General features: G+C 48.6%; 3 protein-coding genes across 3 annotated transcripts in view; 1 reads left to right on the top strand and 2 right to left on the bottom strand.

Annotated features, from left to right (window-relative positions):
- SCN8A (sodium voltage-gated channel alpha subunit 8) overlaps positions 1-20,387 on the top strand; it is a 57,073-nt gene extending 36,686 nt beyond the window's left edge. Inside the window, exons 19-27 of the mRNA XM_059872023.1 lie at positions 438-592; positions 1,138-1,311; positions 5,926-6,048; positions 9,305-9,589; positions 10,013-10,066; positions 10,805-10,942; positions 11,671-11,775; positions 12,696-12,966; positions 14,038-20,387. Coding sequence (XP_059728006.1) covers positions 438-592; positions 1,138-1,311; positions 5,926-6,048; positions 9,305-9,589; positions 10,013-10,066; positions 10,805-10,942; positions 11,671-11,775; positions 12,696-12,966; positions 14,038-15,185 — 2,453 coding nt within the window. The 3' untranslated portion in view covers positions 15,186-20,387. The remainder of the gene's footprint in view (positions 1-437; positions 593-1,137; positions 1,312-5,925; positions 6,049-9,304; positions 9,590-10,012; positions 10,067-10,804; positions 10,943-11,670; positions 11,776-12,695; positions 12,967-14,037) is intronic.
- A 1,213-nt stretch (positions 20,388-21,600) lies between these two features.
- TMDD1 (transmembrane and death domain 1) lies at positions 21,601-22,275 on the bottom strand. The gene has a single exon (XM_059871794.1). It carries the CDS (start codon positions 22,273-22,275, stop codon positions 21,601-21,603), a length of 675 nt encoding a protein of 224 aa, XP_059727777.1.
- A 951-nt stretch (positions 22,276-23,226) lies between these two features.
- On the bottom strand, positions 23,227-27,261 carry FIGNL2 (fidgetin like 2). Its single transcript, XM_059871973.1, has one exon. It carries the CDS (start codon positions 27,129-27,131, stop codon positions 24,939-24,941), a length of 2,193 nt encoding a protein of 730 aa, XP_059727956.1. The 5' UTR covers positions 27,132-27,261; the 3' UTR covers positions 23,227-24,938.
- Positions 27,262-27,625: the final 364 nt, after the last annotated feature.

Raw genomic sequence — 27,625 nt, 5'->3', positions numbered from 1 at the left:
AATCAGAGATGACCTGTAGTAGAACAAGATGATTTTTGTGCAGCTGATGCTTTAAGTACTCAGAAGCAGAGTACTTTTCCTTTCCTGTAACTGGCCTCGATGTCTTTCGAGAGCCGATCCGTTACAGGAATTCCCATGGCAAAGATGCTTTAAATGGTTCAAGGTTATTTCATCAGCAAGTTTTCCATTTGTCTCCTCAAGAGCATGGATCTCACCAAATAGAACGAGCTGATCTCTTCCCAAATTGATGTCAGTTCTGGTGCCCAGGCACAGAAGTAGCAAAACAACCCTAAAATCCTCAAGAATGCAAAAATTTTAACTCGCTCAGCATGGTTCATATTGGTGACATCAAAACTGCTTCTAGACAGTGAGAATTTAGTGTTTTTACCTTAAATCCTGTGTTTCCTGAGTTAAGGTGTGCCCTGTCCCTGTTCCAGGTTGTATGCAGCGCTGCAAGTGTTGTCAGGTCAATATTGAGGAGGGGTTGGGAAAGTCTTGGTGGACCTTGAGGAAAACTTGTTTCCTAATTGTGGAGCACAATTGGTTTGAGACTTTCATCATCTTTATGATCCTCCTGAGCAGTGGGGCACTGGTGAGTAAAATAAAATAAAAAAAATAAAAAAAAATAAAAAAAGTAAAACCCCAGCAGTTCAGAAGTGTTGGGCTTGGGGACATCTGATTGTATACAGGAAATTTTGGGGAAAAGCAGACTGTGGGAATTCCTACCTAGTTCAGTTTAAATTAAGAACAAAGCCTTCAGATCTGGGTTCTGATCCTAGTTTGACTAGAAATGTGAGGATCTGGAGAAAAGTCAGCCTGTATCTATGTCTGATTTCACAGAATCAGAAAATCCCAGAATCACTGAGGTTGGAAAAGCCCTCCAACACCATGAAGTCCAACCCATGACTGAAACTAAATCAATTTTCTATATTTGATTTATATATATAAATAAAATATATGTATTTTGAATGTATATGTATTTTATCTATAACTATAAAAATATATATAGTTTTTAATACATCTGTATATTTAGCTCATCTATAACATTGTACGTTGAACTCACCTCAATGTCATTTGAAGCTCCTGAATTGTGCAATAAATCCCATATAATGACACTTGCACCTGGTTATTTCTCAGGCTTTTGAGGATATTTACATCGAGCAGAGGAAAACCATCCGGACCATCCTGGAGTATGCAGACAAGGTCTTCACTTACATTTTCATCCTGGAGATGCTGCTGAAGTGGTGTGCCTATGGATTTGTGAAATTCTTCACCAATGCCTGGTGCTGGTTGGATTTCCTCATCGTGGCTGTATGTATCCTCTCCTCTTCCTTCTGCTTGGGATGTTTCCTCCTCAAATCCTGACTGGGTCATAGATTTAACAATCCCAATGTCTGGGAGTTCCCAAATCAAGGAGAAAACCCTTCAGCCCTCTGTGCAGCTGTGGGATTTCTGCCCTGCAGGGACCAAGGAGGATTTTCCAGCCCTTGGCTCTTTTGCTGTGCTGTAAATGGAATTTTTAGGCCGTGCTTGGAGGTGTTTACCAGTGTGAAAGCTGTGCAGATGTGGAATTCCTTGGGGGTATTTCTGGGAGTTGCATTCTCTATAATCATTTGCTTGCATTATTAATGATGAGGGGGTGATGAGACAGCAGAACCTCCCCATCCCACCACCCCACTTCTGAACACTGGATTTGTGAGAATCTCAATCCTTGGAAAGCTCATTCTGCACAGTGAAATTCAGCGTAATCAAAAGAAACAGGAAAGAAAAAGCAGGATCATATGAAACAAAAAGCTCAGAGTAGTGTAGAGTGAGGGACAGATCCACCCTGGAATCCCCTGCAGAACGTCTTGGGAGGGAGGATAAATCTGAGAAATCAAAAAAGAGAGAATAAATTGTAGAATTTGGAGGAAAAAAAAAAAAGACAATAGAGAGAAGTTTTAGCTATGAATTTGGCTCTGAAGCACAGTGAGGGAATTTAAAATAAATACAACTTATGCTGTCCAAAGTGATAGAAAATGGTGTAATTCAATAGGAAATTTCAGAACCAGGAAATTTAGAATCCCAAGTGCTTGGATTGTTTTAAAGTGTTTCATCACATCCATGTGGGTTTCAGTGGCTCTAGTGATTGCCCCAAGAGCAAGTATGTTAAAAAAGAATTCCCAGTTTTTCCAAGCTTCTCCTTTGGAACACTCTGTGTATGATTCAGTTGCTGTTCAGCACCATTATCACTCTGGAAATATTCCTGAGTAGGTGGAAGGAACTATGCTTGGAATTTAGGGGCAGAAGTGACTCAAACTCCATTTCCTGAAGGAAAATTGAAATTTTAAATTTCAGTTTTTAAAAAACTCCTCTCTGATCCCCCCTCAACAGCTTTCCTTGGACACAACCTGTACATTTTAAGTTTTATTTTCTGACAGAAAAGAAATTTAAAATAAATAAATAAATAAATAAATAAACCGTTAATAAATAGATTTATTTTCTGGATCTCTCTCACTGCCTGAAGATAAAGTATGAGTTTAATTCCAGTTTAACAGGCAGATGTGGTACAAGTTTAATTTCCTTCCCATGTATCTGGGAGTGGCGTAAAGACCAGGAACTTCCCAGGCAGGAAGGGAACAGTGAGGGAACAAGTGCAGAAGGATTTGGAATTCCCAGGGCTTTAGGAACTTTAGAATTCCTGTTTTCCCTTGGGTCACAGACAGAAGAGTTGCACATTTTTCCCCGATTAAAAAATCAGAAATATGACTTTGAGATGCCAAAATAGCCCTCAACAAAACCTCATCAATGCTTTGTGTCCTGTCTGTATCTGTTGAATCGCGTTTTTTTAACCCAAATTTTGTGGCATGTCGTGGAAGGGGCTGGAGTGAGCCAGGGCAGCAGGGAATGAGCCTTTGCATCCTAACAACACTCTTGGATGTTATTTTGCAGGTTGCTATAGCATTATCCAATTCCCCTCCTCCTCATCCCCAAAGCTTCCTGGGTGTGTTTGTGAAGACTTTTACTGGGTAATAATGAAGGATTCTGCTTTTCAGTCAATCTGGGATTCCCTTTGTCCGACCTCGGTGCCTGCTGTGTCTTCTGTTGGAATGTCCTCAGGGAATAATCCTCAAAGATTATTTATTAAAATCTCAAACAGCCTTTTCTGGCATGGTCTTAGAGTCCTGCTCAAGAGTAAGGTGTTATCCTGAGGAGAAAAGCTCTGAAAATGAGAATTCTTTGTTCGTGGAATCATGGAATGGTTTGGGCTGGAAGGAACCTTAAACTCATCCAGTGCCACCCCTGCCAGAGCAGGGACACCTTTAACTATCCCCGGTTGTTTCTGTCCAACCTGGCCTTGGACACTTCCAGGGATCCAGGGGCAGTTTCCAGGGATGGGACACTTCCAGTGTTACATTTACAGTGTTATTTAAACACACCACATCTCCAAATCCATCTGGATTTTTATATTTCATTATATTTATATTTAGGATTTTAACATACCAGCATTGCCCTGGCCTGGCTGAGCTGATTTTGCCTCGCGGAGGCTTTGTTTGAACCTTTGGACATCCCTGGCATGGTTCAAAGTAGTGGAATTTTAAAATGGGATGGAAAACCCAATCTATTGTGGCCACTTATTTTTGGGGAAGATACCGTAGAATCCTGGAATGGTTTGAGTTGGAAGGAACCTTAAAATCATCTCATTCCAAGTCCCCTGATGTGGACAGGGCCACCTTCCCTATGAAGATGGAAAAAGCACATGACCCACATGCCCAAATAAGATGAAATCTCAATTTTCCCCCGCATTTATGCATTTAAAATCCAGATCTGATATTTCTCAGAAATACATGTGGAATAAGAATCATCCTTCTAATTAATTCTATTAATTCTAATTATTATTCTCTCTTCTGTAAAAAAGTGATATATTGGAAGTGTCCTATTCTGAGAATTCACCTGAACCCCCACCTGTTCCAGGAGGAGCTCCTGCAGTTTTTTGTTTGTTGCTGTACATGGATGTCTTTTTTTTTTTTTTTCTCCTTAAAAAGGGTTCACGTCTCTTTCTTATCTGTCTGAAGTGTGATGGTAGAGAAAAATGGGGAAAATGGTAGCAAAAAGTGGGAATAGTTGCAGCTGCTGTGCTGTGTCTGTAACTGTTTACATGTGGCCAGGTTGTGTCTGGACTTGGTGGGTTTAAGGATCTCTGAAAATTCAATTTTAGAGCCTAAATCTGACTCCAGGCTGCTCGACAGGTTGCCCAGTATAACCCAGTACATCCCAGTACTTCACTGCACACTCCTGAGGTCAGGGCTGCTGGGGTCGGGGTTGTGAGAAAACCAGGGAAAAATGGGGGAAATGGGAGTGGGATGGGGGGAAATGGAATAAAATAGGATTGGGATGAGGGAAAATGAGGGGAAGTGGAGCTGGGCTTGGGAAAAATTAGAGGAAAACAGGATTGAGATGGAGGAAAAACCACCTGGAATGGAGGAAAAAGGAGGACTCTGGAGATGGGATTGGAAAAAAATGGGGAAAATTGGAGATTCTAGTTTTGGGATGTGTAAAAAACTTTGGGAGAAGCAATTCCTGGGAATCCTCAGGCTTGGTGACCATTTCCCTCATCCTAATCCCATTTTATCCCATTTCCCCCCATCTCCCACAGTTTTTCCTGGTTTTTCCCCAGTCCCAACCTCAGCAGCTGCAGGAGCATGCGGTGAAGCCCTGGGAGGTACTGGGCTGTACTGGGCTGGTTGGAAAAGCCTTGGAAAAGGGATCAGAAATGCTGTAGTACAGCACAGGAATTTGAACAGTTCTAGAACAGGATCACTGTCAGAGCAGGCAGAAAACAGAGCTGCTCTTTGTGCCAATGTCCTGGTTTTGCATGGGAGGCATTTAAGGAAGTTTTCCTACCCTGGCAGTGATATCCTTCCACTCATCAGCACTCCAAAATTAGTTTAAAACCAAATCTCCTGGAAGTTTGGAAATTTGGTTTTAAACCAATTTGGTTTAAAAAGCACAAGCAAAGCATTGAACTTAACAAGCTTGAATTGGTACTGGCACCACTCCCTTGGGTGTTTCAATTATTGCAGTGTCTGGCTGCTTTGCCACTAATATTCTGACATTTTGGTGCTTTTTTCCCCCGTTTGGGCTTGAAAGAGTCTCCTAAGAACATGCAAAAGAAAAAAAAAGCATAGTAAAAAAATGAGAGAAAGGGTATTTCGTATCAATGAATTTCCCAGATGCTCTTAGAACAAGAATGTGGGGTTTTGTGCTAAATCCTAGTTAGCTCATAACCAGAGAGAAAATCATGTATTTTAAACCAATTTGGTTGAACATCTGCCCCACGCTGGGGTGGTGAGGCAGGAGGAGCTGGGGTGAGGCTCAGCATTCCCAGAACGACGCGGTGGCTGTGGAGAGCTTGGCCCAGGTGTGCAGTGTGTGTATTTATCTGTATTCTTTCTCATAGGTACCTTTAACATTTGTCTGGCTTAAATTTCATGGGCGCCGCCGGGATCCCTGCAGCCGGTAAAGGGCGAGGGTAAGGTTTTTGTCATCGTTTGGGCTCTTCCTTCCAACAGCCCCTCTCCTGTGTGTGTCTCTGCCTCTCTCTCTCTCTCTTTCACTGATCTCTCCCCTCTGGTCTTTTCTCAACTGCATTATTTCCTTCCAGGTCGGTTCAGTCAAGTGAAGTAGGCAGCTGGTGTCATGGCTTCGGTATTTGGGGAGGCCCAGGTGGCTCCTGGGCTGGGCAATCAGGGCTAGGGGATCCAATCTAACAGTCTGGAACCTTTTTTTTCTTTTTTTCTTTTTTTTTCTTTTTTTTTTTTTGTGGTTTTTGTTTTGTTTTGTTTTGTTTTGTTTCGTTGTCTTTATTTTTTCTTTTTTTTTTCTTTTTTTTTTTCTTGTTTTTTTCTGGTTTCTTTTTCTATTTTTTTTCTATTTTCTGTGTAGGTCTCTTTAGTCAGCCTTATAGCTAATGCCCTGGGCTACTCGGAACTAGGTGCCATAAAATCCCTTAGGACACTAAGAGCCTTGAGGCCTTTAAGAGCGTTGTCCCGATTTGAGGGGATGAGGGTAAGATGCCATTAGCAGCTGATCCTTCTGCATGCCCGTGGAGCATTTTATTTTAAAAGCATGCTAGAACTGATCAAAACTGGTGGAAAGAAAATTCCAAACAGAATCATGATGCAGCTGCTGACTTGATCACCTCTACGTGGATGTACCCTCACCCTGCCCACCGCTGCACCCTCCCCTCTAACAAAGGGAGATGCATCAGCTGCCTCATTACATTAATACTGGCCCAAACCACCCATTTGTAGCCGATGTCGACACTTGGCTGTTCTCATTTGGCCTGGCTTTGACCTCGAGCATCCGAGGGGCTTCTCAGCTGTAACTTTTTTTTTACCTAGGGAGAATCACCAGGTGCAAAGAAGCAGAATTGGAACCACCTCAGGGTCCCCAGGTGTTGGCTGTTGGTGGAATTGGATTGAAAGTTTCTGTCTGAGAGGGGGTTTTTAAAAAAGTTACCAGGTGGAAAAGGCTGCTGCCTCTCATGGGTCACTGCAGGAAGGGACTGGGGGGAGCTCAGCTCTTTGAAAACTTTGGTTTCATTCCTCTTGTTGCACCTTGTTGTTCTCAGTCCAGTCTGGTGGTGACTGGCAGCCTTGTCTGGTAGTGAAGCTTTTCCTTTCTGTCCCCTTCCTTTTTTCCATGCTTTTTTGGTCCCTGTCCTGTCACTGTGGAACCAGAACAAAGTGCAAGCAAAGCATTGAACTTAACAAGCTTGAATTGGTGCTGGCACCACTCCCTTGGGTGTCTCAATTATTGCAGTGTCTGGCTGCTTTGCCACTAATATTCTGACATTTTGGTGCTTTTTTTCCCCGTTTGGGCTTGAAAGAGTCTCCTAAGAACATGCAAAAGAAAAATTGTATAGTAAAAAAATGAGAGAAAGGGTATTTCGTATCAATGAATTTCCCAGGTGCTCTTAGAACAAGAATGTGGGGTTTTGTGCTAAATCCTAGTTAGCTCATAACCAGAGAAAAAAAATCACATATTTTAAATAATAAGTGAAGGGAATAGCAGTCAGTTTTACTTCAGGGTCTGAGTGGAGCAATTCCACCTGGATCCTCCTGATCTTTGCAGCTTAACTGAGCCCAAAATCCAGCCCAAGAGGAGCTGATGAGGGCTCCTCAAACTCCTTGGGAAGTAACAGAAATACGTGAGCGCCAAATCCAAGGGAGGTGTTTCCTCTCTAAGACCTTCTCCTGCTGTTATTTCTTTGTGTCATGAGTTTAATTCTATACTTGAATCCTTAGCAGAGGCACAAAGGAAGAAAAATTTCCATTGACACAAAGGTGGAGCTGGGTTTGAGTCCCACCCAGAAGTCTGATCACAAAGAACAGACCTAGCACTAAACCTGGAGAAACTAAAAGCTGGTTTTAAGCCATGCTGGGGAGAAGATTTCTGATGTACAGTTAAGAAATTCTCGTGCTTCAAGTGGGGGATTTTCACCACGGAAAAATTGATAGTTGCAACTGCAGCCCTGTCAGCTCCCTAGACCAAATTATCTTTGTTTTGGAGACAAGTGTCACTACCCCTCCAACCAGACCAATTTCAGAGATCTGAAATGCCTTTGCAAAGGAGACTAAAACTGTAGTTCTTTGCTTTTCTCTCCTCCATAGCAATCTGCATTTCCAGGAGCTTGCTCTGCTCTGAGCTCGGTCAGGGAGTTTGATAGTGATGCTGTGAGACATGCATGTGTTCTTGTCAGTCTGCACACAAAAGCCATGTTCCTTCTTTCACTCCTTTTGGCAAGCTCTGTAGATTTAATGAACCATAAATAACCATATTTCAGGAGGATATTTCCCTTTTTTTGCTTCATGTGGTAGCAGGAATAAATCAATGTATTCGTAGGAGGATGTGACCCAAAAAGTCCTGCTGGTCCAGCAGCTGAGCATCCTGTTGAGATGAAGGGAGAGTGAGAGCAAAGGCAGCCACCTGCAGCCTTTTGGGGCTCTCACCTGTGCCTTCCTGTGTGTAGGGATGAACTCCTGACATCATTTAGCTGGAACAGAAGGTTTACCATCTGTTCCAGAGTTCCATCTTTAATTTTCCTGCATTCCTTTGTCTCTGACTGGTTTGGATTGGGAGGGACCTTAAAGCCCACCCAGTCCCACCCCCTGAACACCTCCCAGCAGCCCAGAACTCCCAAGCCCTGTCCGAGGTAGCCACGAGCTGCTGTAGTGGCCTCGGGTGGTAGTGGCTTCCAACAAGGGGAGAAGGACCAGGACAAGGTGTGGCCAATGTTCCACCCTTGGGGCCTCCCAAGTCCCCGTGTGTGGCTGAGTTGCCTTTCAAAACTAAGGCAAAAGGGTAACAATAGTTTAGATGATGTTCATCTATTAAAGGAATCTAAATTAGGAGATCATAATAAAAGATTTAATATCCTGCTGACCTGTCTCTATTAAAAGCTTACACTTGGCCGTGTGTTGGCCAGGGATGCTTAGGGACATGGTGCTCCCAAACTGTGAAAGGCTAAAATTAGGAAGAGATGAGCTCTGACAAAACCCATTCTCATTCCTGCGCGTTTGCTGCCCTTTGGAGGAGGGAACATGGCTTTTGTGTGCTGGTGAGCCTGCCAGGCTGCATGCTCAGCTCTCTGCCTGGGACTACACGACTGGCCTTGCTTAGTCCACAGTATGATCTTGGTGTTAGTCCGTGCTTTAGTGTGACCACAGTGATGCTGGGCTTGGTCCTGACCCCATGCAGGGAGCAGGACCAGGCCCTGAGTGAAAACAGCCTTGTTTGAACGTGGGGAATGGCTGGAGGGGCTACTGGCTGGGAAAACCTCTGGAATCCATGAGCTAAAATGTCCTCACACTTGGCTCTGAGAAAATTCCATCAGGAGCCTGTTTGTTATGACAGTCGGAGCCCCCCTCTGCCTTTGGACCATTAAAATGACAGAAGATAATTGTTTTGTTGAAGAACAAAAAGTCCAAACTCCATAAATCCGTGGGTTGAAAACAGAAATTATTTTGAAATATATAAGTATTATATATTATGTATACAATATATAATATGCAATATATAATCTAATATAATACACATAATAATATAAACACATATTTTGAAAACACAAAGGCACCCCTTCCCCGGGTGCCTTTGAAGCAGAATTTGAAGCTTGCAACAAATTCACTGCCAATTTCTTCACGGATCAACCCCCAACATGTCAGTGGCCTCCCCATTCCCCCCCGAAAACAGCTGTACTTTTGCTTGCTGTCTCCTGCCTCGTGTTTTATACTGAAACTTTTTCCCACCCCTTCCAACACAGGTGGTTGTCAATGCCTTGGTTGGCGCTATCCCTTCCATTATGAATGTCTTGTTGGTCTGCCTTATCTTCTGGCTGATTTTCAGCATTATGGGGGTTAACCTGTTTGCCGGGAAATATCATTACTGCTTTAATGAAACAGCTGAGCATCGCTTTGAGATAGATGTTGTTAACAACAAGACAGACTGCGAGGCTCTGATGCCACCCAACTCCACGGAGATCCGATGGAAGAACGTGAAAATTAACTTTGACAACGTTGGGGCAGGATATCTGGCTCTGCTGCAAGTTGTAAGTTTGGGTTTCTACCGTTGTCCCTTTAAAATACCCGTAACTGAGGGGCTGGAGCTGTGTCTCCCCCTAAACCACCCCAACCTGAGAGGCTGGAAATGCAAAATGCTCCTGGCGCATTTTATGTGCTTCCCTCTGTCTGAAATCCAGCATCCAGTTGGGTTGGGGCTGGAATGAATTTGCCATTTTATATTTCTTCTCTTTCCTAATTTATGGGTCCAAGGGGCCCCAAGTCCCCCACTCACCCTCAGCCTGCTTGAACCTCATGAGGTTTAACCTCTTGAGCTTGATTTCTGTAATTTAGATTAAATGAAAAGAGAAGTATTGAAATAATATTAAAGTTCATTATACAGGGCCATGAAGAGTGCCAGGGAGTCTCTGACAGAGCTGGCGTGACTTCTGTCTCTGTGTTTTCTCTGCCAGGCTACATTCAAGGGCTGGATGGACATCATGTATGCGGCTGTAGATTCCAGAAAGGTAACCTGCAAAACTCCCCTCCCCTTATTTCTATCTGCTCTTTTGCTTTGCCAAAATTGAGAGTAAAAGTTGTAGAGTTGTGTTTGTAGCAAGTATTCAATGCTGGGATTGTTTCATTTGCTCTGGGGGTGTGATGAGTTAAAAGATGCTGAAGAAAATCCCAAAAAGGGCAGGTTCTTCTGGTTGGTTTTTTTGTTCTACTCCAACTGGAGTTGAAGTAGAACAAAAAAATAGAAGTAGGAAAAAAATAGGAATAGAAGTAAAACAAAAATAGGAAAAAACAAATAGAAAAAACCATAAAAATAGGAGTAGAAATACAGTGAAGTTATAGATTTAATCATTAGAATAAATTATGGGGAGAAATTAGCCATGGATCTTACGTCTGTATGGAAATCTGAGCATTAGGGTGAATCCAGTTGTGGAATTATGTCTGGGTTGGATTCTGGTTCTTGCATGCTGGAGTCATGCAAATACCATGACCTCCTTTTTTGCTTTCATTTTTTTTCGCCCCTTCTGTTCTCTTGGTTTTATATGAAACGTAAAATTTATATTTTTAGATAGATTTTCTTGTTCTGCACTGAATGCAGGTTTGAAACAAGTATGGCTGTGCCAGGAAAGTAAAAATGTTCTTCTGGTTTCTGATCTTTGATAGTTTGGAAACACAACCAATCTCATTTTACCTGTGTTTAGATGATATCTTTGAAATGTCATTTGTTGTTCTTCTTATCTCCCCTTCAGCAAGAAGAGCAGCCCAAGTATGAGGACAACATTTACATGTACATCTATTTTGTTATTTTCATCATCTTTGGCTCCTTTTTTACCCTGAACTTGTTCATTGGTGTCATCATCGACAACTTCAATCAACAAAAGAAAAAGATAAGTGATCTGTGTTTGCTGATTCCAGCTCAGGCCTGTTCCAGGACTGTTGGCTCTTCAGGCTGGTGGCTTTCTCTACAAAATAAACAAAATAAAATCATTTTGGGGCACAAAGGTCCTTTTTTAGAGCTGTGGACCTCTTGGTGCCTCCTAGGAACGGCTGAGCACAACGTGCACCCCAAGGCTTGGTTTTAACTACAGCCAGATTAAACATTTTCCATAGATTTTCATGCATTTTGGGGTTTTTTATGCCTTGACTAAAATACAGACTAGAAGCAAGATGTTCTCCTTGCCACTGTCTCTGTCTCATATCCTGCTTTTCCTCAAAAAAAAAGTTGTAAGCTTGAGTTTCTATCATTGTCCCCTTAAAGTACAATACAAACTGAGGGGCTGGAGCTATAATTTGGGATAGATTTGCAAGGTGCAGCTCCTGGAAATGCCCTCACAGCTGCTCACCACAGAGGGGAGAGAGGGATGGGGAAGGAGGCAGTGCACTGAAGCCTATAAATTTCCGTTTATAAGAAATTTTAATTTCCTATAAATTTCATTTATAGGAAAACCAGTCATTTTTAATCAAGATCAGTGCACCCTGGGTTAGTGTGAGTTATTTCTGTCTAAAGTAGCTGCCACCAGCCTCTCACCTGGCAGGTCTCACCTGAGCTGGGGTTTACTCCTTTCCCTTCTGGTTCATGAGCTGATTGTAACCAGTTTTCCTTTTGCCCCTTTACTTTGGAGGTCAAGATATTTTCATGACAGAAGAACAAAAGAAGTACTACAATGCCATGAAAAAACTGGGCTCAAAGAAGCCTCAAAAACCCATTCCCCGACCTCTGGTGAGTACATTAGAGGGAGCTCAGGATAAACCTGTGGAGCAGATTTCAAAGGAGCTTTTTCTCCAAAGGCATCCCTAGTTTTAACTCATGTTGGACTTCACATCACCCTGGTCTTGTCACTGTAACTCAGGTGTCACCTGCAAAGGTTAAAACACTTGGCCTGGGGTTGATGTTAATCAGTTCATCACCTGAATCAAGAAATTCTAAAACCTCACCTGGGTAAGAGGCCTTAGATGTGGAGTAGGAGCCTTCTGGCACTCACAGGAGAACCTTTGGCAGTCATCCATCCTTGGGGGCTTCGCTGGTGGAGAACTGAGCTCATTTCCCTGGTTTCTGAAAGGCTTTGGATCCCTCAGAAAGCCAAAAAGGGAGTTGGATTGAGTCCCTTAGGGGCTATATGGATAAAGCATCCTGCTTATGGGGCTCTGGTGGTGCCAGAACACCAAAAGGGTTGGGTTCGCCTGCAGGTACCCATCTGTGCAAGGATCTGGCTGCTTTCCCCAGCTGTGACTGCAAGGGCTCAACAGAGAGCAAGATGTGCTGCTAGTAGGGGTGGAGTATCATGTTGGGGTATAAATAATGGCATTTTCCTGCCTTTGCCTTAACCAGACTGGCTCCTGGACAGGGTTTGCCTTGAAAGCTTTATTCAATACTGACAAAATTACATCCTCGTCCCTCTTTCCACCGATGGTGAATTAAGTTGTTGACTAATGGTAAATTTAGGAAGAATCTCCTCCCTGTGAGGGTGGTGAGGCTCAGGGTGCCCAGAGAAGCAGTGGGTGCCCCTGGGAGTATCCAAAGCCAGCTTGGACAGGGCAGGGAGTGGAATGGGATCATCTGAAGGACATTTACAATCCAAATCATTCCACTCTTCCATGACTGCTGTTCAAGCGTGGTTCCTTGTCTTTCCTGCTCCACAGAACCGCATCCAAGGAGCCGTCTTCGACTTTGTCACTCAGCAAGCCTTCGACATCGTCATCATGATGCTCATCTGCCTCAACATGGTGACCATGATGGTGGAGACAGACACGCAGAGCAAGCAGATGGAGGACATCCTTTACTGGATCAACTTTGTGTTTGTCATCTTCTTCACCTGTGAGTGTGTGCTGAAGATGTTTGCCTTGAGGCACTACTATTTCACCATCGGGTGGAACATCTTTGACTTCGTGGTTGTGATTCTGTCCATCGTGGGTAAGTATGACACCACTCACAGGTCATAGTTGAGATAGAGACAATACAAAGCAGCACATTCTGTTTTCAGAAGGCTTCAAACCTATTTTTTTTATACCGTGCACACTTTTTTTACATTCTTACAAGACTCCTAAGTTTACATTTTACTCATTGGTCATGAGAGACAAAGTGCTCATTGGAATAGGCAGCTGCAGGTTTCTCTTATTTATCCTTCTTTCTTTCTTGGTTTCTATATCAATGACCTTGGTAGGAAATTCTTTCAGGGGTAAACATGGATTTGCTTGTCAAACTTCTCTCTGGCTCACAGGAGTCCCTGTAAAACCTCTTCCACACTTAGAGGTGTTTGAGTGCCTGGCTGTTTTGGCATTTTTAGGGTAGAACATGTCTTTGAAAGGGATATGTAGGTACCAGGACTTCAGGGTTCTCTTTGAGCCTTGGGAAGACACTGTGACAGAATTTATCTGAATTTATTTGTGAAGTCCTGAAATTTATTTATGCCCCTTCCCTCTGTTCTGACATTCTTTTCCTGTTGTGTGGGGTAAACCACTTAACAATTGCTCTCTCTGTCTATAAAAACTGAAGTTTCACTCACTTCATCAGAATATTTTAATGCTCAGTAACCGCTGAAAATTCCCTGCAGGGCTTCTTGCCACAGCACGGGACTTGCCATCTTGTTTGCAGTTTGTTTGAATGTTAAATCCATGTTTCCTCCAACAGGTTTTGAGATTTTTAGCATCTAATCTGCAAAATATGCACAACCTCACAATGGCTGTGACCATTCCCTGGGGAGCCTGGGCAGTACCTGAACCCTCTGGGAGAACAATGTTTTCCTGATATCCCTCCCCTGACACAGCTCCAGCTGTCCCCTCACTGCTCACAAGGAGCGGAGATCAGAGCTGCCCCTCCCCTGCTCCTCAGGAGCATTTACCTGCCTGAACATGAGACCCCTCCATCCCAGACGCCCTCTGAAAATCCATCCATGGCGTTCCACGTGTCCCATCCACCACTCAGCCCAGAGGAAGCAGCAGCCTGTGCATCTCCACTGTCACACGTGTTGCCTCTCTCCTTTAGGGATGTTCCTGGCTGAAATCATTGAGAAGTACTTCGTGTCACCCACTCTGTTCCGAGTCATCCGCCTGGCTCGCATCGGCCGCATCCTGCGATTGATCAAGGGAGCCAAAGGGATCCGCACGCTGCTTTTTGCCTTAATGATGTCCCTGCCTGCCTTGTTCAACATCGGCCTCCTGCTCTTCCTGGTCATGTTCATCTTCTCCATCTTTGGCATGTCCAACTTCGCTTACGTCAAGCACGAGGCCGGCATAGACGACATGTTCAACTTTGAGACCTTTGGCAACAGCATGATCTGCTTGTTCCAGATCACCACCTCGGCCGGCTGGGACGGGCTCCTGCTGCCCATCCTGAACCGGCCCCCAGACTGTGACCTGGACAAGGAGCACCCGGGCAGCGGCTTCAAGGGGGATTGCGGGAACCCCTCGGTGGGGATATTTTTCTTTGTGAGCTACATCATCATCTCCTTCCTGATTGTGGTCAACATGTACATCGCCATCATCCTGGAGAACTTCAGCGTGGCGACGGAGGAGAGCGCGGATCCGCTCAGCGAGGATGACTTTGAGACCTTCTACGAGATCTGGGAGAAGTTCGACCCCGACGCCACGCAGTTCATTGAGTACAGCAAGCTGGCGGACTTCGCCGACGCCCTGGAGCATCCCCTGCGTGTCCCAAAGCCCAACACCATCGAACTCATCGCCATGGACCTGCCTATGGTAAGTGGGGACAGGATCCACTGTTTGGACATCCTGTTTGCCTTCACCAAACGTGTCCTGGGGGACAGCGGGGAGCTGGATATCCTGAGACAGCAGATGGAGGAGAGGTTTGTGGCTTCCAACCCTTCCAAAGTGTCTTATGAGCCCATCACCACCACGCTGCGGCGCAAGCAGGAGGAGGTGTCGGCGGTGGTGATCCAGAGGGCTTACAGGGCTCGTTTGGCACGACGGGGCTTCATCAGCCGAAGGCCTGCCACCACCAAACTGGAGAACGGGGGAGCCAACAGGGAGAAAAAGGAGGGCACCCCCTCCACGGCGTCCCTGCCGTCCTACGACAGCGTCACCAAACCCGAGAAGGAGAAACAGCAGCGGGTGGAGGAGGGCAGGAGAGAAAAGGCAAAGAGACAAAAAGACGCCAGGGTGGCCAAGTCTTGAGAGACACACACACAAACACAGAGAGAGAGAGAGAGAGAGAGAGAGGAAAAAAATTAACAACAAAAAAAAGTAGAATTGTACGAATTAAAATATTTGCAAATGAAAAAAAAAAAAAAGATTGTTTACAAACTTCCTGAAATATATCAATACAGAACAGCTGTGGAGACACTTACCTGAAGATCTTATACCAAACATAGTCTGCTTACTGTGTGACAGCGTTGCATCTAAAGCAGTGACCTACCACCTGTTTAAAGGACCCTGTAAACAAACATTTAAACACAAAAAAAAAGGAAAAAAAAAGGATTTTCTATTGTTTGGGCAGGTGGATACTGCATGTTCCACATCAGTCAATGCAACTTAGGACAAACAAGCAAAATAAACCACACACACACACAAACACACACAGAGCAACAAAACCCGCTGCTGGGATTCATGTATTTTCCAAAGCAGCCCCAAATGGATTTTATTTTCCCATTTTGTTGATTATTCTCAGAAGAAAACCCAGAAGTCACAGTGTCAATGGGTTTATTCATGCAAAACTAGATTTGCATTTAGTTAAGCAGAAAAAAAAACAAACAAAGAAACAAAAAAAAAAAAAACAGGAAAAAAATTGAAAAAAGAGTTAAAACAAGTAGAACCAAAAAAAAAAGGAAAAAATGAAGCAAAGCACCCATTAAGCCCACTGAGTTACCATAGTTTATTTGAGATTTATTATTTGCATTCTACTTTCTACATGGGCTTTACTTGGTTTGGGAGATGGGGCAGTCGGGTACCTTCAGCCTGGAGCCAGCTCGGGCTGATCCCCCCCCAAAAAACAAAGTGCTCGTTAACGCCTAGAAGCGATTTTTGCAGATTTTTGCAGATTTTTGCATGATGGCATGACCAGGGACCATGCATGAGGAACCACAACCAGGGGACACACAGTCACCTGTCCACAGAGGTGTGTTAAGCCATAAATTTGAGGCACTCCACTGAGTATCTACCGCACACTGTATTTTGGAGAGAAACCTTAGTGATGCTCCTGCCCGGCACCAGTACTCCCAGTTCATAGAGAATCTTCCATAAACCTGCCAGTAGAAGAAAAAAAAAAAAAAAAAAACAACAACAAAACCGCAGTGTAGCTCTAAAACCACAAAATCCCCCAATAGAACAAGCAGGTGAATGAATTGTGTGTGTCTGTTTCACAATTTTGACTTTCTTTTCCATACAGCCATGGTTTTTTGCACACTGAAACAGAACAAAATTCCAAAATGCTGCTCTGGACCTCACCAAAGGGGAGAGGATAAATCTGGGAATGGCTTGTTATCCATGTCACTGTAAATCCAAAACCTAGGGCTTCAACCAGCCAGCAAGGTCAGTTGTATCCTGCAGTATTTAGCATTAATATTAATTGTCCTTCAGCCTCCATCCTGCAGTGTAGACACTTCCTTTGGTAGAGATAAATGTTAAAAAAAAAAAAAAAGCAGCACATTACCTCTGCTGGTAGGAATTTGGGGAGCTCACTCACAGCACTGCTGGGGTGGAGGGCAGGGTTGGGAGGCACCCTCGGGGTCAGGACCCACTTTTGGGGTCGGGACCCACCCTTGGTTGTCCCATGGCCATCGTGGCTCCTGCTCTGGGGGGGTGCAGAGCTGGACCACGGGGTGCTGAGGTGTGGCCAGGAGGAGTTTTGGGGCTGCAGCCCAGGAGGGGCCAGGTGCCTTCACCTTGCCCCCATTTCCCACACCTGCCCCAGGTGGCCCTGGGGGTGCCTCTGGGCTGGTCTCACTGCAGCAGAAGGAGCATCACGAGCCACGTTCGGCTGTTTTCTGTTTCCTCACGCCCAGCTCCCTCTTGGGGTGTCCTCAGCCAGTCTCAGGCCAGCCCCACTCAGGTTGGGATGTCCCTTCAGGGTGGTGGCACCAGAGAGGGGAAGCCGAGGGTCACTGCAGGGGTGACATCCAAACTAAGGGTACCCAAAGTAGGGAAAAAGAAAACCCCAATACACCAGAGCTTGATGGGAGGATGAATCTCAGTTTGCATAATCCCATAAACCCAGAAAATGCCAGGAATCACCTAAAATAAACCAAACCCAAGCAGGAAGCCATCCAGCAGCCATCTGTGCCACTTTGGCAACCTCGGGGCAGCCACGGCACGGGAGCAGCTCTGCCCCCCAGCAGAGACCTCGTCTGTCCTGCCCCATTGCTCCCAGGATGGGATGTATAATAATAAAAATAACAACAAAGAAACAACAACAAAAAAAATCTACATACATATGTACAGGCTACGTTGTAAACAGCACAAAAAAAAAAAGAAAAAAAGGAAAAAAATAGCTGAAAAGTGTGTTTGAACTTTTTAAGAGAATATTATAAATACTGTAATATATCATTTTATTTTATTGGCATGCCTTTTTGTAAATACAACGAACTACAAAAATTATAGAATGGCTTCTGGCTTATGCCATTGTCCATGGTTATTTTTATTTTTTTAAGATTTTTCTGTTGTCCTTAGATTTTAGATAGCCAGGAAATGTCCCCCAAAGGAAAAAAAAAAAACCAACTACAACAACAAAAAAATTCCAAATGAAAACCTAACCCCCTCAAAATAGGATAATCTATAATAAACAAAAGCTTTATTGCAAGTGGTATTTGCAGCAGCAAAAGTGACTATTTTTGGGTTCCAATGTGCAATAAGTCAACCACTTCTATGCAAGATTTGGCTGAATTTCATAATTGTTCCTAGGCTGGGCTGAGTCTTGTAGGTGACGCTCGGTGCGTTGGCGTTTGTGCTGGCAACTCCTGAAGCTGCTCAATGACTTTAAAATAAAAAAGTCCCTTCAAACTCTGTGTGTGTATATATATATATATATATATATATATATATATATATATTTTTTTTTTTTTTTTTTTAATGTTTTGTCAGTGTGAGACTCAACAGGAAGGGGAGGGAGGAAGTTCTTCAGCTTCCTGTTGGCTGGAGTTGGTTCTTCTGCTCAAAAAAGGGAGTTTGGGCTGTTTGGGGATATTTTTCTCCTTTGGTTTCCTCCCTAGGGCAGATGTTTGTGTTGGGTCTTCACTGGGTGAAGCCAAAGTTGGAGGAAATTTTGGGCAAAGAGCCTCAGGGTTTGTCCCACCCAGATCTCCAAATTCTAACATGTTGTTCACAGAATTCCCATTCTGGATTCAGGGTTTTGGGAGCAAATTAAGGGGGGTGACATCAGTAGGAAGGTGTAGCCAAAACTCACAACCACACCAAGGAGTTCCCTTCCCTCTCCCACCTCTAAAATCCTCCCTTTTGGGTTAATTTGTGACTCCAAAAGTGTGGAGGGGAGGGCATTAATGAAATGCCAGTCCAAGCTGCTTTATTCACTTTCCTCTTCACATTTTCTGAAAATATAGAAGCCAGTGTTGGGGGAAAAAAAAAAAAAAAGTCAGGTAACCCCATGGTGTTGCGTAGAGGCCACACCCGAGTTTGAATGATTTTTCTGCTGCAAAAATAAAAAAAAAAATTAAGAAAACCAACAAGCCAACAATCTGTTCAAGCTGTAAAAGCTCGATAGTGAAGATTAGTGTATTAGAAATTGCATGGTGGCTCATACCGGTCTTACCCAACATGATTAACAATTACTATAAGCCAAAAGAAAATTAAATAAACTGGAATAAATGAAATAAATTCCCTTTTCACTGTACAAGGGAAGGGTGTCTTGGTGTCCCAGTTATTCTCACTCCTCCTCCCCTTTTCCTGCCACTCTGGGCTTCCCCCAAGGCATTTTAGGGTGGTTTTGGGGAGCAGAGTGAGGTGCAGGAGGAGCTGTTGGAAGGTTTTTGGTGATAAAGGTCTCAGGTGGCTCAGCCCTGCTGGGGCTGGGGGGTCGGTGCCTGCTTGGGGCTCCCTTTGAGGCAGGTGGGGGCCCCAGACAGGTGAGGATGGGGGCTCCAGGCAGGTGAGGACCCCAGGCAGGTGAGGATGCTGGATCTGCTCTGGCAGGGGAGAATGTTGTTCTGTGATGGCTCACCCTGTAACTGCTCACCTTAACTCCTCATCCTGTATCCCCTCACCTGTAACCCCATATCCTAAAACCCTTCCCCTATAACCCCTCACCTTTAACCCCTCACCTGTAACCCCTCATCCCTAACCCCTCATCTGTAACCCGCTCTCCTCTCACCTGCAGCCCCCATCTCTTGCACTAAAAGACCCAGGGAAGGACCCCAAAGCCCTCTGAGTCTGTCCTCCCCCAGGGGGTTGGGGGACAGCAGCAGCTCTGCAGGGCTGCTCTGGGGACTCCTGCTGCCCCCCAGTGCTGCCAGTCCCCCCACAGCTGACTCCACCCCTGCCCTGGGCTTCCCTTCCTCACACCGACCCTGAAAGGGATCCCCTGCAGTGACAGGACTGGCTCAGCTGCTCAGTGGTGCTAAAGGGCCCTGAATTGGGGCTGGGGCTGGCCACAGGTGACCCTCACCTGCACCCCAGCACCTGCCTGCACCACTCCTGACCAGAAGGGCTGAGCTGGGCACGAGCCTCATCAAAGGCAGATTTAACCCTGCTGAATGCCCAAGGCACCACCTTGGAATTGCTTTTGATATTTGATTTTCGGTCACTTTGGGATTATTTTTCATAGGAAGCATAATTATGAGTTTTGGTCCAGTTTGTTGAACAGATGTGAATTTTGCTGCTCAGTTGAGGCCAGTCCAAGCAAAGCCAGAGCGTGGTTGTGCCGACCTGCACCTCCCCCGTGTCACACACACTGGTACCACTGGTTTAACTGGGTGCAGGGATGGAGGATTCCCAGTTGTCCCCACCTGTGACTGTGGTGGCTCATTCCCTACCTCACAGGGGTGTTGTGAGGCTTCATGAGTGACCGAGCGTGCTGCACTGAGGATCCCAGAGCTGTGGGCAGGCATTGTGGGGCACTCAGGGGTGACCAAAATGCTGCTGTGACAGCCCCACACCCTGTGCCTGCTGTGCAGCTGTGGGGCAGGGCCACTTCTCCCCTCTGATACCTGCTCAGGCCACTGGTGTTGGCCCCGTGCTCCCCTCCCACCCGGTTTTTCTCTCTGTTCTGTTTTACCGGGGAGAGGAGGAGGATGCAGCTGGGGGAGGGTGGAGGAAGGCGATGGAGGGACGGGCTGGGAGTTCCATGGCTGAACTTTGAGTTCCTTTGTACTGTACATCTTTTTACTTTGGAATTTGCAATAAAGAGGTATGTCCATCTTGTTTTAACAACTTCTCCTGACTGCCCTGTCATTCTGTTCCCCTCACTCCCCAAAATCCTCAGCTCAGATGGCTCCTGGGGCGGGGCAGGACTCCAGGGGTGGCTTTGCAAAGTGGGGGGATCCAACCCCAGCCCCTGCCCTGAGGGAGAGCCCAGGGATTATTTGGGGAGGTGGGAGGGAGTCACAGCTTTGAAACCCCCTCTGGCACAACACAGAGCTCATCCCAACCCCATCCTGGCGTGTTCTGGCTCCTGCTTTAGGGAGTGCTGCTTTAGGAAACACATCCTGGCACAACCACCCTTGCATTGCCCCATTCCTGCAGCTCCACACTGCTCCAGAGAAATTTGCAACCTGGAGCAGCCCTGTCGTTATGGGGGAGCAGGATCCAACACCCCCTGCTCCACTTTGGCGTACATATGAACTGGTGAGTTTTCCCAGTTTTGATTTTAAATTTGGAAGAAAGGCCTTGTTCCTCTTGCCCCATTGGCTCTGATCACAGCCACAGAATCCTGGCTCAATTGACCTTTTGGAGTATTTAACACAGAATATGCACAGAAATTAATCACCATCCTCCTCTCCTTCCATGCCTGGCACCGAGCAGCTCCTCAGGCTCCCTGCTGTGCTGTGACATGGCCAACAAAAGACAAAAACCTAAACCCACAGAAAGGGACAAACCCAGAGCCCCCCCAAACCTCTGGTTCAGGAGAGCTGTTATCCCAAATGTCCCCAAGCAGAACAAAACACCTCTGGCACAGCCCTTGGTCAGGTCATGGGTGTCACGATTAACCTCTCACCCACGAACAATAACGCCAGGTGCTGGCTCAGCCTGATGACCCAGCAGAGAATTCCAGTGCTGGCACTGTGCTCCTATTTCACCTGGAATTGAGGAATTTTGGCTCCTCCAAGCACTCAGGAGCCCTGGCAGCTCCTGTCAGGGAGGACCCAGTGAGGACATGGACAAGGAACCTTTGCCCAGTTCCAGCCCTGCTCCCTGGGAGCTCTGGCACCCAGGGACAGACAGCGATACCTCCAGCCCAGCAGCTGGGGGTGCTGGTGGTGGCTGGTGGTCACCTCGCCCTGGATGAGCCCAGGATGGGCCCCTCCCTGCCCAGGAGAACACACAGAGCCCATGTCTGGGTGCCAATCCCCCTACGAGGCTTTACTGGGTCTTGTTTTCCCTTCAGCAGCTGATGGGAACTGCCCCAGTTGGTGCCACGCCAACATCAGGTGCCTAGGAGCCTCCTCCAGTGGCAGAAATACATCACGGTCCCCGTGAGAAGCACGGAGCTGAGGAAGGCTCCCAGGACGCCAAGGACCAGGGGCCGGACCCAGCCCAGGAGGCCGCGGCTGTAGCGGGGAGGCCGGCGGCGCTCGAAGAGCAGATCCCCGGCCAGGGGGGCCCTCCTGCCCCGCGGCCCTGCGGGCTGCAGCTGCACGGAGCTGAGATGCTGCACACTCCGCCTGTATCCCTCCACGTTCCTGCGCAGCTCCAGGCTCCGGTCTTGGTTCAGGTTTTTGCCCAGCTCCCGGGCGATGTCAGAGCGGCCGATGTGGTGCAGGGCACGGACCAGGCGGTCCCAGGTGGTCACTTCTCCTGCCGTCACCAGCCAGTGCCGCAGTGCTTCTGAGCATCCCCGGGCACTGCGGCTGCCCCGGCGGCGGCGGGCGGTCTTCTCCTCCTCCTCCTCCTCGGACAGAGCCCCCGGCTCCTCCAGCTCCGGGCTATCCAGCTCCTCCTCGAGGCTGTTCAGCTCTGCCTGCAGCTGGTGGCACTCGGAGCTGGCCAGCAGCTCGGCGATGCGGCCCATGCTGTGCCGGCCTACGGTGGCGGCCACCGTGTCATCGGCGCGGCCACCCAGGGCCAGCAGGAGCAGGACGAGGCCCAGGCGTGCCAGCATCGTCCGAGTGCCAGCGCGGATTCCCCTCAGCATCGGGGTGTCCCAGGAACGTGGAACCCCCCTGACCTCACAGAGCAGCTCCAGGCCGAGTTCCCTCCCCCTGAAGCATATGCCCTTCATCCGTGGGACTGAACAGAGCTGGGACCGGCCGGGCTCTGGATCTGGTGCGTCCCCCTCTCTGCCAGCACCTCTGGAGCAGTGGCATGGGGACGGTTCTGCTCCGTGGGACATCGCCGCCACCCCACCCTCCTCCCACACCCCCAGGGAGGGAGAAAGCAGCACCCGAACCGTCCCGAAACATTTCTGCCTCTGTCCCACCCCAAAGAGACCGAGCAGAGCGCGGCTGAGCCAAGGTGGCCCCGTTCGGGATCGGCGTGAGGAACCACAAGGTGGCAACGCAGCCCTGAGGTGCCACCAGCGCTGTCCTTCGAACAGGGGTGGCGGCAAACCGTGAGTTCCCTGGATTTCCCAGATGACAAACAGCAATTTCTCTGGATTTCCCTGATGACAAACTGACATTTCCCTGCATTTCCCTGATGACAAACTGCGATTTCCCCAGATCTCCCCAAAAAGCCCACAGTGGAGGCAGCAGAGAAGAGTCGAGCCGCCCTTTGCTGCAGAATGAAGAGGATGAGGAAGGAGGAGCCTTGCTCCCATTTTCCTGCCTTGGACACCAGTTCACCTTGGACACCTTTTATTCCCTTCTGGAGTCCCAAAAAACTTGGATTGTTCTGGACACCCCTGCCCAGGGATGTCCCCGTGTCCCCTCCCAGCCCGGGGGTCCCCAACTGCCCCCCTGGACCCCTGCCCACCTTCCCACGTCGTTCCCAGCCTTCCCCATCCCACCCTTCCCCACCCCATCACCCTCAACCCCCCCTGGGGTCCCAAAAACCGACTGGACCCCCTCCAGGAGCCCCTTCAGGACTCCCCGCAGCACCCCAAGGACAGGAGTTGTTCAGGTAATCTCTTTAATACTGTGTAATACTTTTTTTTTTCTTTTTTCATTTTAAAATACAGCATTTCTTGAGGTAGACCATCCCAGCCCTAGAGCTTGTCTGTCTCAGACATCAATAAGACATGAATTAAATACTTTCATGTACAATATGTTGCAAAATGAGGTAGAAATGGTTACAGAGAGTGTACAAATAGGATAATAATAATAATAATAAGTCTTCAGGAACCCAGCACGACATTTTGGAGGTGGGAGGCAAAGGGTAATGCCCTGGATGCAATAAGAAACTGGAAAAATTAGGAAAAATGGGGAAAAAACCCGGCAGACACCTCTGGGGGGAACCCCTGTGAGGAATCTGTTCTCTCTGCACGCGCAGACCCTGAGTTTTGGGGGTGCTGCTCTAAGGGGGGGGCTTTAGAGCACTAAAAATAAAAAAAATTAACTTTTTTTTAAATGGGGAAAACCCCTACCATGATGCAAAGAGGAGCCAATGGATGAGCCGGGGGTTCATGCTCCGTGCAAAGCCCCTTGCTCAGCCCTGCTGGGCTTTTTTTTTGGGGAGGGGAAGGGGGGGATTTGCCCAACTTGCTCCAAAAAGTGGTGCCAGCGACAGCTCCCAGCCTACAGCACTAAACTTTCCATTGAAGACACGTTACTCCACCAAATGCTACAATAAATGATGTCAATAAACAAAATTTCAAATAAAGTTATGGCATAATATATGTGGAAAGCACCTGAAATACATTCAAATCTCATCTTTGTAACAGCTTCAAGTTTATTTTTCCTTTTATTTCTTCCTTTTTTCACCCCCTTTGGAAGCAAATGCAGGAGGCAGCTTTGTCCCAGGTTGGAAAACTCTTAAAAAAATCTCCTTTTCCTTTTCTGAGAAGATAAAAAGTATTTTTAAAAGAACATTCTTTAGTTTTTCTGAGGTAATTATTTTCCTGAGTAGTTAAAAAAGAAAACAAACAAACAAACAAACAATACTACGGACCTTACAAAAATAAAAACCCGAGTCTAGGATATTCAACAATCTACAGCATTTTACTCCAAAACTCCCTGGTTTTGGGGTGTAACCCATTGGTTTGGGGTCTAACCCCCTGGTTTGGGGTGCAACCTCCTTGTTTTGGGGTGAAATTCCCTGGTTTTGGGCATCTCCCCCCAGCTCCCCCTTTCCCTGGTCAAGGTGAGAAGGGGTTCCAAAGACACCCAAGGTATTTCTGTTAGGAATAATAAAATCAATTAACAAAAAACATCAATAAAGCTTTGGGGTGGATGGGGGAGCTCCTGAATCCGGTGCTGGAGCAGATCCCGATGCTGGGAACCTCCTGGGGCACCTCCAGCCCCGCTGGCACCGCTGCTCCAGGCATGGAGGGTCGGGAAAACAATAAATAGCTTATCCTGAGTGGTGGGCGAGGCTCCCCAAGAACCACAGCAGGGGAAATCCCTGGATGGGTCCCAAAGAGGAGAGGTGAGGTATGTGGTGCTGTGAGGAAGGATCCAAGCCCACTGAGCGAACCAGAGCCCCCAAGGACCCCAATCCACGTCCCAAATCTGTCCCCATGGCCTTGGGATCTGTCCTCACTGCCTCAGGGTCTGTCCCCACAGCCTTGGTGTCCATCTCTGTGGCCTTGGGGTCTGTCCCCACAGCCTCAGAGTCTGTCCCTGTGGTCTTGGGGTCCAACCCTGCAGCCTTGGGGTCTGACCCCCATCAGTGCCTGGTGCCATACATCTTATCCCACTCCAGGAACAAGTCCAGCTCCTTCTGGGACATAGCAGGGTGCACCTTGCAGAACGCCTTCTCCAGGTCCTGGTAGGAGGTGGGAGGTCCCGGCAGCGTGCGGCGTGCGGTGGCCCCGGCATGCTGGCAGAGCCGCAGCAGCTCGGCGCCGGAGAAGCTCTCGGTGCGTTGAGCCAGGGCTGCCAGCTCGCGCTCACTCAGGCAGCAGCTCTGCTTGGCCAGGGCCTGGCGCAGGATGTGGCGCCGTGCCTCGCCGTCCGGCGGTGCAATGTACAGCCGTGTGCCGAAGCGCCGGTGCGACGCCTCGTCCATGCTGCCGGGCCGCGCCGTGGTGCCGATGACCACCACATTGTGCTCAGTTGAGGTAGCCACGTTGTCCAGGTAGGAGAGGAGCTGGGATTTGAGGCTGCTCGCCTGGCCACCGTCCTCACCCACCCGCGCCGCCAGCAAGGACTCAGCCTCGGTGATGAGCACCACGGAGGGCTGCCGGCAGTTGGCCACGAAGAACACGGTCTGAAGGATTTTCTCGGCTTCGGCCTTCCAGGTGGACAGCAGCGTGGTGCCGCTGAGCCTCAGCAGGGTGGAGCCCAGCTGGGTGGAGATGCAGCGGCTCAGCAGCGTCTTTCCCGTGCCGCGGGGCCCGAAGAGCAGAAGGGTCCGCAGCGGGTGGTTCGCGCCACTGTAGGAGCCAGGCCTCAGGATGGGCCACAGCAGCTCCTCCTCGATGGCCGCCTTCACCGACACCTGCCCGGCAATGTCCGACCACTGCACCGGCGGGCCCCGCTCCACCACCTTGGTGTTGACCAGCTCCAGGAGCAGTGGGTCAATGTTCTTGGGCTGCTCCTCCAGCGGAGCGCCACTGAACACCAGAGCTTTGGAGGGCAGCCGCAGTGGGAAGGGGGGTCCCGGCTCGGCCACCCGCTCCCCGTTGGCAAGGGGTGGGCTGAATTTCTCGAAGGGCTCTGCTGGCCGCAGGGGAGCGTCCCTGCCACCGTAGGATGGTGACACCATCCCCTTCATCTGCTGCCCGCCGTACTTGCCACTGTGTTCTTCAGCGCTCCCAGCTCCCGTTGGCCGCTTCCCGGGCTTGAAGGCCACCTGGGGGGACTCGCCACTGCTGCTGAACCCGTTGCCCCGGCACTCGCCGTTGTCTGACAAGGAGTAGGGGGACTTTGGCTGCTCATAGCTGTATTTCCTGTACCTGCCCTCGCCATCATCCTCTCCGCTGATATCGAATGCCTTTCTCTTCAGCGTGCCTGCCGCCTCAGTGCCCAGGGGTGGCACGGCCAGGGCGCCCAGCCCAGTGCCCTGGTAGCCATAGGCAGGGACCCCTGGTGGGCGGGCGGAGGGCGGCGGGGCCGGAATGGGGGTGGGTGCGGCAATGCCAGAGGGCAGGTAGGAGGCAGAGGGGTGGGGCGGGTGGATGCCCCCGTAGCCCGGCTGGGGTGGGTAGCTGCTGCTGGCATAGTTGTACATGGGTCCCGAGGAGCCGTAGCCTGGCACCAGGGCGGGCGAGGGGTGTGGAGGCTGCAGGAGCCCTGAGCTGTGAAGGCCAGGAGGGTGCGGCGGAGGCAGCGCTGCCGCTGGCTGGGCGCAGTAGCCAGAGGGCAAGTAGGTGCCACCATAGCCTGAGGGGTACTCCTGAGACGCCCCAAGTGCCCCAGAGCCGGCAGCAGCCGCCCCGCAGGAGTTCCCGGGGTACACGGGGTCGCTGAGGTTAGCTGACACCACCGGGGAGCTCCCCAGCCCAATGGCCCCACCGCCGGCAGGGACGGTGGGTGGCACCACGCCCTTGGCACTGGCCAGGCCATCGTGGATGGGGGTCAGGGGGTAGGTGCCATCAGAGCCGTGTGCCCCTGGCCAGGGCTCCCCATCCCCCTTCTGCCCATTAACGGGGCCAAAGGCGCCATCCCCGTAGGCGCTGAGTGCCGGGCGCTCGTAGGGCGCGTCCAGCACCCCCGAGTACTTCTCGGCGTACCTCTTGAGGAGGTTGGAGGCTGTCAGCGCCGAGATGTCATCGTTGGCCCAGGCGTAGTTGAAGCGCTGGCGGGTGCTGGGGTACAGCTCGGTCTTGTGGGCCGGTGAGGAGGTCGTGGAGGAGACATCCAGGTGCTGCTCTGGCCACTGGTTCAGGGACTGGGCATGCTCTGGTGACCAGTGCATCTTTGACAGACCTGTGGGGATGGGACAGCACAGGTGAGAGTAGCGGAACAGGAGCTGTGCATGGAGTGTCCCCAAATCCTGCTGTGCTGCCCTGTCCTTACCCACCACACCTCCAGGCTGTGAACACCTGCTCCAGCTAACTCTGGATATTCACAGGATCATCGATGTCAGCAAGGACCTTCAAGATCATCAAGTCCAATAAATAATCTGATTGTGCAGAGTGGCTTAAGGGCTGCGGGCAGGGAGGGAGTGGGACACAAGGTCCCCCCCCAGAACCCCCCGAAATTATTGTTGTCGCTAATAATGAAGGGATGAGACCATTGTGAGGCTAAGAAGGATTTGTCAAAGTGCTCCTGATGGATGAAGGCACAGGGGATCCTCCTGGAGCTGCCTGTGGGGCTGGCTGGGCACGGGGCAAAGGTACCTGGGAGCTTAAAAGGGAAAAATGAGCATTTGGCTAGTTCTGTGATGAATAAGAATGATGATTCATGTGA

Source organism: Haemorhous mexicanus, chromosome 33, assembly GCF_027477595.1.
Source record: "Haemorhous mexicanus isolate bHaeMex1 chromosome 33, bHaeMex1.pri, whole genome shotgun sequence".
In the NCBI taxonomy this organism is placed as follows: Eukaryota; Metazoa; Chordata; class Aves; order Passeriformes; family Fringillidae; genus Haemorhous; species Haemorhous mexicanus.
This window is presented reverse-complemented; position numbering and strand designations above follow the sequence as displayed.

Excerpts from the sequence above, each read along its gene's own strand:
- TMDD1 (XM_059871794.1), bottom strand. The coding sequence starts at position 22,275 with ATGCTGGCACGCCTGGGCCTCGTCCTGCTCCTGCTGGCCCTGGGTGGC.
- FIGNL2 (XM_059871973.1), bottom strand. The coding sequence starts at position 27,131 with ATGCACTGGTCACCAGAGCATGCCCAGTCCCTGAACCAGTGGCCAGAG.